This window comes from Hypanus sabinus, chromosome 2, assembly GCF_030144855.1.
Source record: "Hypanus sabinus isolate sHypSab1 chromosome 2, sHypSab1.hap1, whole genome shotgun sequence".
Taxonomy (NCBI): Eukaryota; Metazoa; Chordata; class Chondrichthyes; order Myliobatiformes; family Dasyatidae; genus Hypanus; species Hypanus sabinus.
In genome coordinates, this window is record NC_082707.1 from 57,398,684 (window position 1) to 57,413,346 (window position 14,663).

General features: G+C 41.5%; 1 protein-coding gene across 5 annotated transcripts in view; it reads left to right on the forward strand.

Moving 5' to 3' along the window:
- golim4a (golgi integral membrane protein 4a) overlaps positions 1-14,663 on the forward strand; it is a 105,973-nt gene that overhangs the window by 41,266 nt on the left and 50,044 nt on the right. For all 5 annotated transcript variants that reach the window (XR_009507294.1, XM_059946639.1, XM_059946656.1 and 2 more), the window contains exons 5-7: positions 61-211; positions 7,758-7,840; positions 9,514-9,597. Coding sequence is in view for 4 of the 5 variants with exons in the window: in XM_059946639.1 (XP_059802622.1) it covers positions 61-211; positions 7,758-7,840; positions 9,514-9,597 (318 nt within the window). In the remaining variant the exon portion in view is untranslated. The remainder of the gene's footprint in view (positions 1-60; positions 212-7,757; positions 7,841-9,513; positions 9,598-14,663) is intronic.

Sequence of the window (14,663 nt, forward strand, 5' to 3'; positions counted from 1 at the left end):
CAGATCTGCTGAGCTTCTGTGTTTGTCTTTCTCAACAATTTGCTTAATTTGCATGTACAGAGTCAGCATGAAGATCTGAGGAAACAGTTTGCTGAACTACATGGGGAACATATAAGGCTTGGAGAGGACCATGGTCAAGCAATGAATGAGCACAATCGACGATATTTGAATCTGCAGCAATCAAAGGAACAGGAAATTGCTAAACTGAAAGGTAATAATGCGGATTTAGTGAAGTAAACTTTGCCTGCATCACATGTGAAGTCTTGTGATAGAAAGATTTTTAATTTATTATAGATGCCATCAAAGTTCACTCCTATTATGACATGGGGGTACCCAGCTCCAACAAAGTCAAATGTTACACTAGTAGTTCCATTCAAAGGATTCAAAGTTTCGAAGGTACATTTAATGTCAGAGAAATATATACAATATACATTCTGAAATGCTTTTTCTTGCAACCATCCAGAGTAATGAAATCTTGGCCTTCCAAAGGTGAGTGAAATTCTTAGGCTGAGCCCATGATAGGTTAATTTGAATCCCAATGTTTGTAATCTAAGCTTCTTCAGTTTGAGTTATTTGCTTATTTTTCCTTCATTCCAGTTGTTCACTCACCTAATTCCTGCCTTCACCGGTGATTATTAATATCTAAGTCTTAATTTTGAAACAATAATGTGTCTAGAAATTGGATTAGAGAAAACAATTTGTGCCTGGAGATACAAAAAACTGTATTGGAATATGAAGCAAAAATTAACTACTGGAGCCACTCAATAGATTGAGCGGCCTTCATGGGAAAAGGAGCAGCCACCGATTTGGGTCACAACCTTGCATCAGAATTCTAAAATAGTGTTTCAAACCAGAAAGAGATAATTCCATTCCCCACACAGATGTTGCTTAACCTGTTCCTCTATTGCTCCACTCTGTTACTCAATTTGTGCCTGATTTTTAGAAGTCACTAACATTTTGCACACTTAATGATAGTGTGTCCAGTGCAGCTTTTTTTTGCCTAACAACAGGAACTGGAGCAAATAGCTGATACTTATTACCTACACTCAGTGGCCACGTTTTCAGGTATACCTGTACACCTGGTCGTTAATGCCAATATCCAGTCAGCCAATCATGTGGTAGCAACTCAATGCATAAAAGCATGCAGACATAGTCAAAAGGTTCATTTGCTTTTCAGAGTGAACAACAGAATAGGGAGGAAATGCGATATCAGTGACTGTGGAATGATTGTTGGTGCAGATGGAATGGTTTGAGTATCTCAGAAACAGCTGATCTCCTGTTATTTTCATGCACAACCATCTCTAGAGCTTACAGAGAATGGTGTGTAAAAAAAAACAAAAAAAAAATCTGCATATGCCTTGTAAATGTGGGACGTCAGCGGAGAATGGCCAGACAGGTTCAAGGCAACAGGAAGGTGACAGTAACTCAGCCACGCATTACAAAAGTTGCATACAGAAGAGCACTTGTGGAAATTTAAAGTCAATGGCCCACAGCAGCAGAAGACCGCGAATGTGCATTCACTGGCCTCCTTATTATGTACGGGTGATACTATCAATGAAGTGGCCTCTGACTGCATATGCCTTGTACTTTGCACACTTAATGATTGCGAGTCCATTGCATTATGTTTGCCTAACAATAGAAATTGGACCAATAATCAATATTTATTACCCATATTGTAAACAGTTTAACATCATGCTAAAAGTTCAGAAACTAGTGTAATTTAAAGCATCTCAGCTGAGTTTCAATTTAATAAAAACATTGGATATTTGTGGTATGGGGCTGGATCAAGGCCTTGAGTTCTTGTTTGGCCTGTCTGCCTTAAACGTGGCATAGTTGGATCCACTCCTATTTGTCTATCATCGCAACAGGTCAACAGCAGATGCCATTTCATTGGCTCTTCATCAATCCTGGAGCAACTGGAGAGTGAAGATGCATTCATCAGGATGCTCTTCATTGATTGCAGCTCTTCATTCAACATTACCATCCCCCTCAAAACTACTCAATTAGTTCTTGGCTTCAAAATCTGCAGAAGGGTTTGGACCTGAAACATTGACTGTACTTTTTTCCATAGCTGCTGCCTGGCCCACTGAGTTCCTCCAGCATTTTGTGTGGATCCTCAATTTCCTCACTTGTAGATCCTAGTCTGTTTGGATTGGCAACAACATCCTCTCCACAATCACCATCAGCCCAGGTGTGCCACAGTGATGTCCTTTGCCCCCTTCTCTTTATGTTACAATCATCCCTCAGAAACTGATTGGAAACTACTGGGCCTGAACATCTCCCTCTGCAACTGGATCCTGGACTTCCTGACTGGGAGACCTCAGTCAGTCCGGATCGGAAGCAGCATCTCCAACATTATCACACTGAGCATGGGGGCCCCCACAAAGCTGTGTGCTCAGTCCACTGCTGTTCACTCTGCTGACCCACGACTGGTCTGCAACACACAGCTCGAACCACATCATCAAGTTCGCCAATGACACGACTGTGGTGTATCTCATCAGCAAGAATGACGAGTCAGCTTACAGAGAGGAGGTGCAGTGGCTAATGGACTGGTGCAGAGCCAACAACCTGTCCCTGAATGAACAAAACAAAAGAGATGGTTGTTGACTTCAGGAGGGCATGGAGCGACCACACCCCGCTAAACATCGACGGCTTCTCGGTAGAGATCGTAAAGAACACCAAATTTCTTGGTGTTCACCTGGTGGAGAATCTCACCTGGTCCCTCAACACCAGCTCCATAGCAAAGGAAGCCCAGCAGCGTCTCTACTTTCTGTGAAGGCTGAGAAAAGTCCATCTCCCGTCCCCCCATCCTCAGCACATTCTGCATTCTACATATTCCACATTCACATTCTATTGAGAGCATCCTGAGCAGCTGCATCACTGCCTGGTTCGGAAATTGCACCATCTCGGATCGCAAGACCCTACAGTGGATAGTGAGGTCAGCTGAGAAGATCATTGGGGTCTCTTTTCCCGCCATTACAGACATTTACACTACATGCTGCGTCTGCAAAGCAAACAGCATTATGAAGGACCCCACGCACCTCTCATACAAACTCTTCTCCCTCCTGCTGTCTGGGAAAAGGCACTGAAGCATTTGGGCCCTCACGACCAGATCTTGTAACAGTTTCTTCCCCCAAACCATCAGACTCCTCAATACCCAGAGCCTGGACTGACATCAACTTACTGCCCTATTGTCTTGTTTATTATTTATTGTAAAGCCTGCACTGTTTTGTGCACTTTATGCAGTCCTGAGTAGGTCTGTAGTCCAGTGTAGTTTTTTTTTGTCTGTGTTGTTTTTACATAGTTCAGTCTAGTTTTTGTACTGTTTCATGTAGCACCATGGTACTGAAAAATGCTGTCTCGTTTGTCAGAAACACACTGAGTCTCAGCAATTTGCAGAACGGTAAACTTTATTTTTCGAGTCTGCAGAGTCGGACCCAACCAGCTCCTGCTAGATTGAGTGCCGAATTACACTTTGCACAGTTTTTTATACCCTACTTGTTTACAATTTTGTGAGTTGCACCCATGTGAGGTGCAGACATTCTTCCTTAATCTCATTACAAAATTACAAATGTGACTACCCTTTGGCCCACTTATCAGCCTCAGCGCATTAACACCGTTATTGTTCAATCGTTAAGCATGTCTTCCCGTTACCTGTATCGCTTCTTTAATCAGCAAGCTATTGTTTCATCCTGATTTTGCAAATTGGTTTATACGTTGCCCTGCAAGTTGCTTTGCACGTTCTTTCTGTGTCAGCACATTCTAAATGGACTCCTTAAGAATCATTTCTCTCATCGTTTTTACTGTGTACTGTACCAGCAGTTATGGTTGAAATGACAATAAAAAGTGACTTGACTTGACTTATGACTATGAAGCTAAGTACAGCTCCAGTGTCACATTTAAGCTTGGTGATGACATCACAGTTGTTGGCCAAATTAAAGATGGTAATGAATCAGCATAGAGGAGGAAAACAAAGTCTGACTGAATGGTGCTAAAACAGCAACTTCTCGCCCAGTGTCAGCAAAACAAAAGAGATAATTATTGACTGCAGGAGGAGGAAATGGGAGGTTCAGGAGCCAGCACTCATTAGGGGATCAGACTGGGAGACGGTTAGCAACTTTAGGATCTGTCCTTGGTTCAGCACATTAATGCAATTACAAAGAATGCACAGCATTATTTCCACTTTCTTAGAAGTCTGCAAAGATTCGGCATGTCATTTAAAACTTTGACAAACTTCTGCAGATACATGGTGGAGAGCATACTGATAGGTTGCATCACAGCCTGGGATTGAAACACCAGTGCCCTTGAACGGAAAAGCTGCAAAAAATAGTGGATACAACCAAGTCCATCACGGGTAAAGGCCTCCCCACCACTGAGCAGATCTGCAAAGAGCAGTGTTACAGGAAAGTAGCATCCATCAACATACTTTCTTCTCATTTCTGCCATCAGGAAGGAGGTGGAGGAGCCTCAGGCCATGCATCTCAAGATTCAGAAACATTTATTTCCACTCGACCATAAGACTGTTGAAGCAGAGGGGATAACTTCACTCATCCCAAAACTGAAATGATTCTGCAATCATTGGACTCAATTTCAGGGATTTTACAACACTGGTTCTGGATACCTATTGCTTATTTATTATTATTATTTTGTTTTTTGTTCTCTCGTTTTATATTTGCACAGTTTGTTGTCTTTTGCACATTGGTTGTTTGTCTCAGTGGTTTTTCACTGACTATATTGTGTTTCTATATAGTTACTGTGAATGCCCACAAGAAAATAAATCTCAGGTTAGTATATTGTTACGAACCCCGTAAGTGGGTCACTTACCAGCAAAGATCGAGAGGTCCGTTGAAGTCTGATGGTACTATTTTTAAAAGTCTTTATTTATAAAAGGGCACAAAAATAAGATTAATACAGACATTCAGATAACATACGTCGTCAATACTCAATCTAAAAACGTGGGTATAATAATAATCATCAATTAAGCAATAGCTTTATCAGGGGATATTGTATTGTCCGATGGAAAGATAAAAGTCACTGTCCTTTCAAGCTGCAGCTCTTTGGGTTTAAGAGAGACGGTTTTAAACTTGCCCGGGTCTTTTATGAGGCCAATCAGTTGAGTCGGGGGAGTTGGTTCCCCGTTGTTAGTTCCAAGTCGTTTTCCGTGGTACCAGCCACCAGCCCCCAGGCAAGGGAACCGAACGCACGTGGCTTCCTTCAAATGGCTTCCCGCTGTTACGGGATTGCTAGCATTTCTTCTGGTACGTCTGAGGGGCTGTCCCTACAGCCCCTCTTTTATCTTAACTCGCAGGGTAGTATATGTCAATCAGGTTGGGGTGATGCAATCTCTCTCTCAACCAGCCCACTTTGCCCGAGGGCTTGCACGTAGCATAGTCCCCAATCCACAAACGTTGTCTCCAGGAGACAATGGCCATGTCTCTCGCTCATTTCCTGGGCCCTCTGACCCAACCCAATAATGCTCTTGTGATTCTCACGAAGGAGGGGGCTACCCCGCACCCTTCGGCCCCTCAGAGCTGTGGTACATTCATAACAATATGGTTACATATATGTACTTCTATAATAAATTTGCTTTGAACTTTGGCCTCTCTGCCTAATTGCAGCTGTACTGTAGCTTTGGCCAACACTGACCACCTACCACCTACTCAGCCAATGGTATCTTAAATATCAACCTCTTCTCTCTAGACACTGCCTAAATTCATATATATATAATATTCTTTAATAATTAAAAATTATTAATGTAATTGACTTCAGGTGATATTGTAGTTTAGGCTTCCTGTGTTTTTTTGATGAAGTACCCATTGAGGAAGAGCATTTTGATGTATACTGTCTGGCTAGGGTAAATTGCTCATTCAAAGTTCAAAGTACATTTATTATCGAAATATGTATACTGTCCACAACCTTGAGATTTGTCTTCTTGCAGGCAGCCAGAAAACAAAGAAACACTGCAGAAACCACGGAAAAGCCCACATAACAAACCCCCAGTATGCCAAAAATAAGAACAAATCATAAACAAGTTTACAAATGACATATAGGACATGAACCACAGTTCCAAAAGTGAGTCCACAGCCATGGAACCTGTTCAGTGCTGCAGTGGTCCAGGAGCCCAGTGGCTGCAGTTCACAGCACGTACATGTTCATCGAATTCTCCAACTTCCGGTAATTCCCTCCCTCTCCCTTCCCCCATCCCACTTTCACTCTGCCTCCTCTTCCAGCTGCCTATCACCTCTCTCATGATTCTGCCTTCTTCTACTACCCATAGTGCTTTTCCCTTACCGTCCTTCTTCACCTCTCCTGCCTATCCCCTCCCTGCTTCCCCTCCCCCACCCCTTGATCTTTCCTCTGATTGGTTTTCCACCTAACACCTACCAGCCTTCTCCTTCCCACCCTCCCCCTACCTTCTTTATAGGGCCCCTGCCCCCTCCCTCTTCAATCCTGACGAAGGGTCTCGGCTAGAAACGTTGACTACTTGTTTCCACGGATGCTGCCTGACCTGCTGAGTTCCTCCAGCTTGTTTGTATGTGTTGATTTGACCACAGCATCTGCAGTGTCCTTTGTGGCTGCAGGTCATAAAATGCTCACAATCTTCGGAATTATGCTCAATAATCCAAGATATTTGACATGAATATTTTTCAAATTGTCATTTCATTGAAATATTCAGTTAAAATTCACCAAATGGATGACTTGAATAATCCCACAGGTACTTGCCAAGGCATCTTACTAAAGCCCTTTTGATTATGTTACTTACCCCGTAATTGGGTCTCTTACCAACAAAGACAGAGAGGTCCGTTGAAGTCTGATGGTACTATTTTTAACAGTATTTATTGATAAAAATACACAAAAATAATATCAATGCAAACATACAGATAATATACGTCGTCAATACTAAATCTAAAAGCGCGGGTATAATAATAATCAATAAGAAATAGCTCTATCGTTGCCTAGGGGGATAATGTATTGTCCGATGGAAATATAAAAGTCACTTCAGTTCATTCAGGCTGCAGCTTTTGGTTGGAGAGAGAGATGATTTTTTTAGAACTTGCCCGTTTTCCGTTTTATGATGTCGATCCTTCGAAATGTCGTCGGTGGTGATCTCTTCCTTAGCTAAGCTGTCTTCCGTGGTAAGGCCTCAATCCCGGGCAACAGGAAAGGACACACGTGGGCCCTCCACCGGCTGTCGCTATTAAACACTGTCACGGGATTTCTAGCGTTTCTTCTGGTGCGTCTGAAGGGGTTGTGCCCCAGACCTTCTTTTATCCTTACTCACGGGGTCTCAGATGTCAATCAGGTTGGGATGATACCATCCCCCAACCAGCCCACGTTGCTCCTTCCTTGAGGGCTTCGATGACTAGCACAGAGCTCAATACACAATTCCATCTACAAGAGACAATGGCCGTTTGCCGTGGCTTTGTATCGCTGAGGGGCCAGGACATTCCAAACCCCTTGTGGATTCTGCGTGTCTTTCTCTCATTTCCTGGGTCTCCTGACATGAATGAATAGCGATCTTGTGATTCTCAAAAAGGAGGGGGCTACTTTGTACCCTTCAGAGTTGGGGCACAGGCGTAACAATTAAATAAAAGCAGGATCAGGTATTGTTCAACTCATTATGCTCTTTGTTACTTAGTTCGGAGAGCAAAGTTTGAAATAAACAAATTTCCAGAAAAATTGAAAGCTACATTCAGCTTTGTTATGTTTACTTGGTTGGATTAGTAAACTGGAACTTACAGTACTTTTGTTCACAGAGAATATCTACAATCTACTCGATGAGAACAAAAAGTTGAGGAAGGCCCATCAAGACGTTCATGTTCAGCTTCAGGATGTGAGGGTAAGATCAAGCTTTTGTTAAATAGTTTCTCTAATTATATACGTGCTTCTTTTGATACCGTTTGAACACCGACAAGCCAAGTGGATTTATAAAGTGTTCACCAGAATTACAGAATGATTACAGCACAGAAGCGGCCTTATGGCCCATTGAGTATATACTAGGTCAATGTAAGACATTCCATCTAGCCTTGCTTCCCTGTCCTCTCGCTGTAGCCCTGCAAATTCTTTCCATTGAGGTATTTATCCAGTTTCATTTTGAAAGCTGTGGTTGAATCTGTCTCCACTAGTATTCGGGCAGCACAGCCAGAACCAAGCCACCTACTGCTTAAGACCATAAAACATAGGAGCAGAAGTAGGCCATTTGGCCCATCAATCCTGCTCTGCCATTTCATCATTTAACCAAATCACATTTCTTTCTATTACTCAAGTTTATTTTCTCCCAGTGAGAGCCATCACTTCCGTTCAAATTTACCTATGCTTCTCATGATTTTAAATGCCTCCGTCAACTTCCCTCCCAACCCTGTCTATTCCAAGGAGAGCAGCTGCAGCTTGATTATGGATTCCATGTATATTTACAGAGCACAAGGTTCATCTCTGGATTCTTGTTCTATGATCTGTCTTAGATAGGCACATGGACTATCAAAAACTGCCGGGCTATGTAGGTGCGAAGAGTTAGATTGATCTTCAAATAGGCTGAAAAATTGGCACAGCATTGTGGCCCAAAGGGCCTGTAGGGTGCTGCAGTATTCTATGTTGTATGTTCTTTTTCAGTAAATCACTTCCAAATTCTATCTGTTCCTTTACAGTTTATGTAAGCGCAGTATCCAGTACTGGTCAAAGACACTCTACCTGTGGCCAAAGTAGTAATTTATAAAGGTTCACAATGATTTTGAGATTCATGTTTTTTCATTTTATTAAGTCAAGAACCTCAAAAATGTTTTAAATCACTTTTTCAGCCTGCCCTGTCATTTTCTGTGAGCTGTCTGGATATAGCCTTTGTTCTTCTACCTGTTGTGCCCTTCACTACGCACATCAGCTTTCACTGCAAGTCTAAACTCTTCATATTGTCTGCATTATATTTCAATGACAAACTGTAACATGATAAAATTATTACAAGTAGCAATGATAACAAGTCTAGGCTCTTGGATCTAATTTCGGTTGTTAGGCAAAAAAAATGCTGTAAACAAGTTATTGAGTGTGTATAAAAGTTGGGGATATGATATCGATATTAGGTTGATTTCTTTTTCAACAAAGTGCCCACTCCATGCCTCTTCCTTTAAAGAGGATCGCCTGGCGACACTCCTATCTTCTATACTTGGAAAACATTCTTATAAAATTAAAAATATTTTACTGAGAAAATACTTGGGCATCTGAAGGTTATACCCTATTAAGCAGTGAAATTAAACTATATGTCTTCCACCTGACTGACAATTTAACTGCACAATTACAACCTTGTGAGAAAAATAGAAACTTCAGTTTCTTGTTTTAAATTTAGAACTAGTATTGTGAAGCCATCAGAAGAGACTCCATTCTGTTGCTTAGATAAGAAATAAAATGTTTCTAGCTCGGAGTTACCCTTTATTTTATACTAAATATAGTCAAAAATGTAAGAAAAAGATAAGACAAATTCTTACAGTTATTCTTGATAACTTTTAACTATTGTTATTATTGCAGCAATTACACAAGAACTTACTGTTGCAACATGATCAGCTCCAGGTGACTTTAGAAGACCACAAGAATTCCCTCTCAGTTGCCCAGGTGTGAATTCGTTAAATATTACCATTTCAGTGAAATGAAAGCATAAATGGAAAATTGGATTCCATTCAGTTCTGTATATTTTACTGGCTACAAAATGTAAAATGTAATTTGAAGATTATCTATATGTAGCCAGAAGAAATTACTTGGAGAAACTATTTGAAGATCCATACATCTGGACAGGATGACAGTATGTTCTGTGTTCTTGTAATGAAGTAATTGATTTTGCAGTTGCCTGCTTGCTGATTGGAAATGAGTGAAATCTTTTTGTGCTTCATAGGGAATTGCTGCCAGAATTTCAGTTAATATTATAATATTATGTCACTTCTTTTTATTTGCAGTAGTTCCTTTTGGAAACATTGCTGAATTTGATTTATTATTGTTCTTGAGCTCCCGGCAAGTACACCTAATGGTGCAGAGAGATGATTCAGAAATCCTTCATCGAGTGCGCCAACTTTCTAAAGTTTGTGCCAAACGTGTACAGGGAGAGTTGCTCCCTGGAGCTGATGTTCAGTTAGTTGAAGTTTTGAAAGGGCCTGATGATCCACATTCATCTCCTGGACCCCACTCTAAGACCTTTCTGTAAGCCACACATTGGGTCATAGAGTACCACAGCAAAGAAACAAACCCTTTGGCCCATTTGGTCCATGCTAAACTGCTGTTCTGCCTAGTCCCATCGACATGCACCTGCACTGTAGCCATCATACCTTTCCCATCCATGTACTTCTCCAAATTTTTCTGAATGTTGATATCGAACCTGCATTCACCATTTCCCTTGACAGCCTGTTCTACACCACATCATCCTCTGAGTGAAGAAGTTCCCCCTCAGGCTCCAGTCTTAACCTGTGACTTCTAGTTCTTGTTTCATCCCAACTCAGTAGAAAAAACCTGTTTGCATTAACCCTTTTGGAGTACAATGTACAGTTTTGGTCACCTACCTGCAGAAAAGATGTAAACAAGGTTGAAAGAGTGTAGAGGAAATTTACAAGGATGTTGCCGTGTTTGGATGACCCAAGTTATAAGGAAAGATTGAACATGTTAGGACTGTACTCTTTGGAACGTAGAGGTGATTTGATAAAGGTATACAAAATTACGAGGGGTATAGATAGGGTAAATGTAAGCAGGCTTTTTCCACTGAGGTTAGGTGGGAATACAACCAGAGGTCATGGGTTAAGGCTGAAAGGTGAGAAGTTTAAGGGGAATGTGAGGGGAAACTTCTTCACTCAGAGAGTCATGAGAATGTGGAATGAGCTGCCAGCAGAAGTTGTGCATGTGAGCTCGATTTCAAAGTTTGAGAAATTTGGATAGGGCCATGAATAGTAGGGTTATGGAGGACTATGGTTCTGGTGCAGATTGATAGGATTAAGCAGTCTAAATGGTTTTGGCATGGACGATGGGCTGAAGGGCCTGTTTCTGTGCTGTACTTCTCTATGATTTTATTTATACTTCTCAAAATTATGTATACCTCTATCAAATCTCCACTCATTCTCCCACACTCCAGGAAATAAAGTCGTAGCATATTCAAACTTTCCCAAAATCTCAGGTCTTCAAGTCCTGACAACATCCTTGTAAATTTTCTCTGTGCTCTTTCAATCTTATTTATATTCTTCCTGTAGATAGGTGACCAGAACTGCACACAATACTGCAAATTAGTTCTCACCAACATCTTATACAATTTTAACATAGCAACTCCTGTACTTAGTACTTTGATTTATGTAGGCCAATGCGCCTAAAGCTCTTTTTTCCTGTGATACCACTTTCAAAGAATTATGGATCTGTACTCCCATTTCCTGCTGTTCTACTGTACTCGTCTGTGCCCTACCATTCATTTTCAGTTCCCTGACTGGTTTGCTAGCAGAAGCAGTCAAGGCCAAAGTTTGCTTGGGAATTATCCTACTTTACTTCTCTTGCCTCTCCCATCCTCTGGCAAATTTTATTATCTATGTTCCCTGGTACATAACAAAGTAACATGAAGAATGGTTCATTGGGCAAGGCAGACAAAGGCATTCAAAAGCCCCAAGATGCTGGAAGCTGTTGGGTTTAATGAGAAAAGTGGTGCTACTTTGAATGGTTATCTACACAGTATGGTTCTGTGAACATACTTTGAAGATAAGTCAAATATAAACATAATACGCTTAATAAATCAGACAGCATTTATGGTCAGTGTCAGTTAATACTTCATGTCAATAATTAATCTTTAATTTAAAAATAATTAAGAGAGAAATTCTATGTCAAAGAGCAATTATTTTATTGCTTAATAATATTTTATCTGCTATTTGATCATCAAGTTCAAACTGGTACCACAGGCCCGAATATCCATGGAGTTAGCTGGACATTCAGAGTTATCACTTGCTCTGCAGCACACGATTGTCATGATCTTGCTTAACTTCGTATATCAGATATAGGAGCAGAATTAGGCCATTTGGCCCATTTCAAATTAGCTGATTTTTCCTCTCAACCCCAAACTCCTGCCTTCTCCCTGTATCCTTTCATACCTTGACCAATCAAGAATCTTATTTATCTCTGCCTAAGTATACTGCACATACAACCTTGGCCTCCACAGCTGCCCATGGCAGTGAATTCCACAGATTTATCACTCTCTAGCTAAAGAAATTTCTCCTCCTCTCCATTCTAAAGGGATGCCCCTCTATTCTGAAGGGGTATCCTCTGGTCTTAGACTCTCCCACAATAGGAAATATCCTTTCCACATCCATTCTATCAAGGCCTTTCACCAGCTGATAGATTTCAATGAGGTCACCCCTCATTCTTCTGAATCCCAATGGATACAAGCCCGGAGGCATCAAGCACTCTTCATATGACATTCAAAGGTTAGGTCCTTCGCTAACTTGTTGAAGAGTCCAGTAGTGAAGCTATCTGTAGGAGTGAAGTGAAGCTTCTGTTTTCCATCTGCCTTTTCTATCTGTGTGTTTATTATGGTAGCTAGTCACGTGGCCGGGGCAAGTAAAGTGAAGGGTTAAGTTGCATATTCATGCTTGTTCTGGGCAGTTTGAATCTGGGGACTGTTGGCTGTCACATCTTTGGTTATTCGCTTAATTACATTTGAATTCACTGAACTCTACTTAACTTCATTTAAGTCCACTTAAGTAAGTTTAATATTGCTAGTTTTACTTTTGTAAGTTTCATCACTTCAAGATTGTATGTTTTTCTAGTTGCTAATAAAGGATCGAACACAGTTCTTCGACCTTTTCAGGATTATTATTGGATTGATCAGAGGGCACGCCATACAGGATAACTCCAAGTGTCTGGTCTCTAGCGGCGGCATTGATTTGTTCGAGTAGCCGCTACGCTGTCATTTCCCCTCGGTCTCTCAAAGACCTGGTCATCATGTTTTTGGCAATCTGTAGTTTGTCATGATTAGAGGCTACAAAATGAAGACCTTGGTGCAAGGATGTACTTACAAGGCCAGGACTTACAAGAATTAATACATTAAGCAGTCTGCAGCAAATTCTACCCTCAGGGCCTCTCAACAAATTCTTATGAGCATTCATGGGCTGCCAAGGGAGAAGTAATACATAACTGGATTAGTGATGCATTAGATGTGTAGAGGCATGAACAAAAGGAAGGAGGAGTGAGTGGTAAGATAGTATGTACAATGATATACAGGCAGTCCCCGGGTTACATACGAGTTCCGTTCCTGAGTCCTTCTTTAAGTCGGATTTGTACGTAAGTCGGAACAAGTACATCCGGTATCATTTAGTGACAGTTATTCAAACGTTTGTCTAAGTATGTAGTATATATTTTACCTTTCTATGCATATAAAACATTTAGGAAACGTATGTATTCCAATAATTAAACCACTGTGTTGCTTAATAATAATTGCAGCTTTCATTGGGGCAGGGCCTTTCACGAGCTCCATTATTCTCACTTTATCCGTTACCCTTTAAAATTGTTCCGGTCGTTGACCGACTGTAGCCTAACGCTTTTCCAATGACTGATGGAGTTTCACCTCTTTCCAGATGCTTTATTATTTCCACTTTATTTTCAGTCGTGATCGCTTCCTGTCACTGGAACAAAAACACTGCGGGCAATGGGTCCTGAGCTGCGCTGGCTCTCGAGGTCCGCTGGGTCCTAAGGACCACCGCACTAAGTCAGGCTAAATGGGGCTGTGCTGGGTTTGGGTATTTGATCTTCCACAATATTCCGCATGGGAATTTAAACTGGAGGTGGCAGTGTTTTTTTTTACGCGGTCAAGTTTCGAGCTTGACGTCAACCCAGTGCGGATGGTACGGGAATCACTGGATCGACATCAACCCAGCACAGGGCCGGTCTGTCACTGGATCGAACTTGCGCCCGGCGCTGATCTCACTGCGCCACCAGCTGACTGGAGCGGGGGAGGGGCGGGGTCAGGGTGAATCTTACTAAGAAAAATTTAAGCCAAATTCAAAGTTAAGTACTCAACACAGTGTCAACGGCAACGGCTTAAAATGGCGGACGGCGTGCTCCTTCCTCGGTTCGTAAGTACGAGTTGTCCATAAGTCGGGCGTTCATAACTCGGGGACTATGTGTTGAATGAAAAGTGCAAGTATGGGACGATAATAAAACAAGAAGAAAAGTAAAGCTGAGGTACAAGTGGCAATAGTAAATTGGGGTTCAGTCCCTGCTGCTGTAGGCTTTCCTCCAAGTGCTCAGGTTTCCTCCCACATTCCAAAGATGCACCGTGAGGATTAGTGAGCAGTGGGCATGCAACGTTCCACCCACAACTGGGTAGCCACACTTGTGGGCTGCCTAACACAATCCTCGTTGACTTGCTTTGACATAAAGGACGTATTCCACTGTATGCTTCAATGTGTGTGTGACAAAACTACATAAACTCTAATCTTTAGTAAAATATTTGTTTGTAATAGACGTAGTATTCAGCGTGAAAGTCTTTAATCTGTACAGCAGAATGGTGGGATACTGTTTCTCAAACTAATGTCGGGTTTCATTGGAACAGTGTAGGAAACCAGTGGAAATCAGAGTGAAAGTGAGATGCTGAATGAAATTGTAAGTGGCCAGAATCTTCTGCTGATTCTTAAAAGCCAAATGGAGATGGGCCATAATGCCAACAC